Below are 2,944 nucleotides of genomic sequence, written 5' to 3' on the forward strand. Positions count from 1 at the left end.
GAAAGGTAAACTGGTACAGTGTTTGTCGGAGAACAAGGATGTGTTTGCGTGGGGGATAGAGGACATCACAGGTTTGGACCCAGATTTCGCATGTCATCGGTTGCATATGAGGGAGGATGCGAAACCAGTAAGACAGAAGATGAGGAGCGTGAGACCTAAGTACGTAGAAGGAATCCGGGAAGAGGTTGCCAGGTTGAAGGGAGCGGGAATCATAAGGGAGGTGGAGTTCACGGACTGGTTATCTAATATAGTCGCAGTCCCAAAGAAAAACGGCAAGGTGCGGATGTGTGTTGACTTTACGGACGTAAACTTGGAATGCCCCAAGGACAGCTACCCTATGCTGCGAGTAGATGAGTTGGTGGACAGAACTGCGGGTTTCAAAATGTTCTCGTTTATGGATGCATCCATGGGATACAACCAGGTTGAGATGTATGGATCGGACCAGGAAAAGACGTCATTCGTGGTGGAAGGGGAAACGTACTGCTATACTAGAATGCCATTTGGGTTGAAAAACGCAGGAGCCACTTTTCAGCGGTTGGGGGAGAAAATGTTCAAGAGCAAAATTCGAAAATAGTTCGAGATATACATAGATGATATGGTGGAAAAAAACATGTCAGAGGAAAAAAACTTGGAGGGTTTGAGGGAGACCTTCGGTATATTGCAAAGGCACAATTTGAAACTCAACCCAGAGAAATGCACGTTCGGAGTCACCACGGGAAAATTTCTGGGGTATATCGTGACGCAGCGGGGAATAAAGGCTAACCCTGAACAGGTAAGGTCATTGGTGGAAATGCCATCACCGCAAATGGTGAAAGAGGTGCAGCGATTGGCAGGGAGAGTCGCGGCCCTAAACAGATTCATTTCAAAATCATCCGACAAATGTAGGTCGCTGTATAGATTGTTGAGAAACTCTACAGACTTTACATGGATAGCAGAGTGCGAGCAAGCGTTTCAAGAGTTAAAGAAATATCTAGGGGAGGCACCCCTGTTGTCGCGGCCCGAAATGGGAGAGAAGTTGTATTTGTACCTGGGGGTCACGGAGTATGCAATCAGCTCGGTCCTCATTCGCGTGGTGAATAAGATGGAAAAACTGGTGTATTTACAGAGTAAGACTTTGTTAGATGCAGAGACTAGGTACAACCGAGTGTAGAAGTACGCTCTTGCCTTGATATTTTCAGCCCTGAAGTTGAAACCATATTTTGAAGCTCATGAAGTGGTAGTGATGACGAACTTGTCCCTCAAGCAAGCTCTGAGGGCTGAGAAATCAGGAAGAATGCATAAATGGGCTGTGATGCTGAGTTCATATGAGATTCAATATCAGATCAAGACGGCGGAGAAAGCTCAGACAGTGACAGAGTTTTTGGCAGAGTTTCCTACAGAAGATCCCATGTGGGGGGAAGAAATGGTCTTAGAGCCTGAACGAGAAGAGGGACAGGATCACTTGAACCCATGGGATGAGAGGAATGGTTGGAGGGTATTTGCGGATGGGTTGGCCACAGATGCAGGTAGCGAAATAGGTGTGGTACTGGTTACGCCGGAAAAGAATAGGCTAGAGCAAACAATGAAGTTGGGATTCGCGGCTTTAAACAATGAATCAGAATATGAGGCTGTGATTGCGGGCTTGAGGATGGTGGAAGGTTTGGGGGTGAAGGAACTTACCGTGTACTCAGATTCGAATCTGGTGGTATGTCAAGTGAATGGCGGGTTCGCGGTGAGGTGCCCCCAGATGGTGAAATATTTGCAAGTCGTGCAGAGGTGGGCGGCGAAGTTCACACAAATCCGGTTCGTACACTTAAACCACGGGGAGAACCGCCATGCAGATGCCCTGGCCTATGTAGCCGTAGCCATGCCAGGGTCAGAGGAGAGGATTATCCAAGCAAGAAAATTGGACAGACCGAGTACCGAGGAGCCTCTGGAGATATTGAGTGTTGTAGAAGAAGAGGAAGGATGGATGGAGCCTATCAAACAATTCTTATCGGGGCATGAGGTACTTGATAAGGGAGAGAAGAGGAGGCTGGAAGAGGTGTCCCAGAGGTATACACTATTGGGAGGGGAGTTATACCGCAAGAACTTCAACGGGCCATTACTAAACTTCTTGGGACCAAGGCTGGCACAAGAAGTGATCGCGGAGTTACACAGGGAAGATTGTGGGAGCCATTCAGCGGGCAAGACAACGACTCACCGGTTGCTGACACAAGGATACTTTTGGCCTCACATGAAAAGGGATGCTGTAGAATTTGCCAAAAGATGTGAGAAATGTCAGAGGTTTTCTCAGTATATATTTGCCCCAGCTAAGCCGCTACATAATGTGGCTAGTCCCTGGCCATTTGCGATGTGGGCCCTCGATATAATGGGGTCGCTGCCCATGGCCCGTGGCAAGAGGAGATTTCTGTTGGCCACTACCGACTACTTTACCAAATGGATTGAGGATGTGCCGCTGCAACAAGTAAAAGAGGTGCAAGTGGTCAAATTCCTGTGGGAGAACATAATATGTCGGTTTGGGCTGCCCTATGCTATTATCGCGGACAACGGAACCCAGTTCACGGGTGCTAAAGTGAAGAGATTTTTGCAAGCTTATCAGGTAAAATAGGGATTCTCTGCCCCCTACAATCCTGAGCGCAATGGACAGGCGGAGTCTTCCAACAAAACCATACTCAACAATCTGAAGAGGAAATTGGAGGATAAAAAAGGGGCTTGGGGCAATGAGTTAAACCATGTGTTGTGGGCCTATCGAACTACACCGCGGACAACCACTCGGGAGACTCCTTTCTCACTGGCATATGGCATAGATGCCGTGATACCGTCGGAAATGAGGTGGCTACCACCCGAACATGGGCTGTTGAGAGTGGGTCAAACTGGGGCATCCTATCCAGGGACATAAACTTGGCCGAAGAAAGAAGGGACACCGCGCACATAAGGTTGGAAGAGTATCACCGCCGCCTCC

The 2,944-nt window shown here is 48.4% G+C and overlaps 1 protein-coding gene across 1 annotated transcript; it reads left to right on the forward strand.

Annotated features, from left to right (window-relative positions):
• The first annotated feature begins 1,222 nt into the window (after positions 1-1,222).
• Positions 1,223-2,590, forward strand: LOC147514667 (uncharacterized). The gene has a single exon (XM_086592653.1). It carries the CDS (start codon positions 1,223-1,225, stop codon positions 2,588-2,590), a length of 1,368 nt encoding a protein of 455 aa, XP_086448779.1.
• The last annotated feature ends 354 nt before the right edge of the window (positions 2,591-2,944 follow it).

This window comes from Coptis chinensis, chromosome 2 (genome assembly GCF_015680905.1).
Source record: "Coptis chinensis isolate HL-2020 chromosome 2, ASM1568090v1, whole genome shotgun sequence".
NCBI classification, from domain to species: Eukaryota; Viridiplantae; Streptophyta; class Magnoliopsida; order Ranunculales; family Ranunculaceae; genus Coptis; species Coptis chinensis.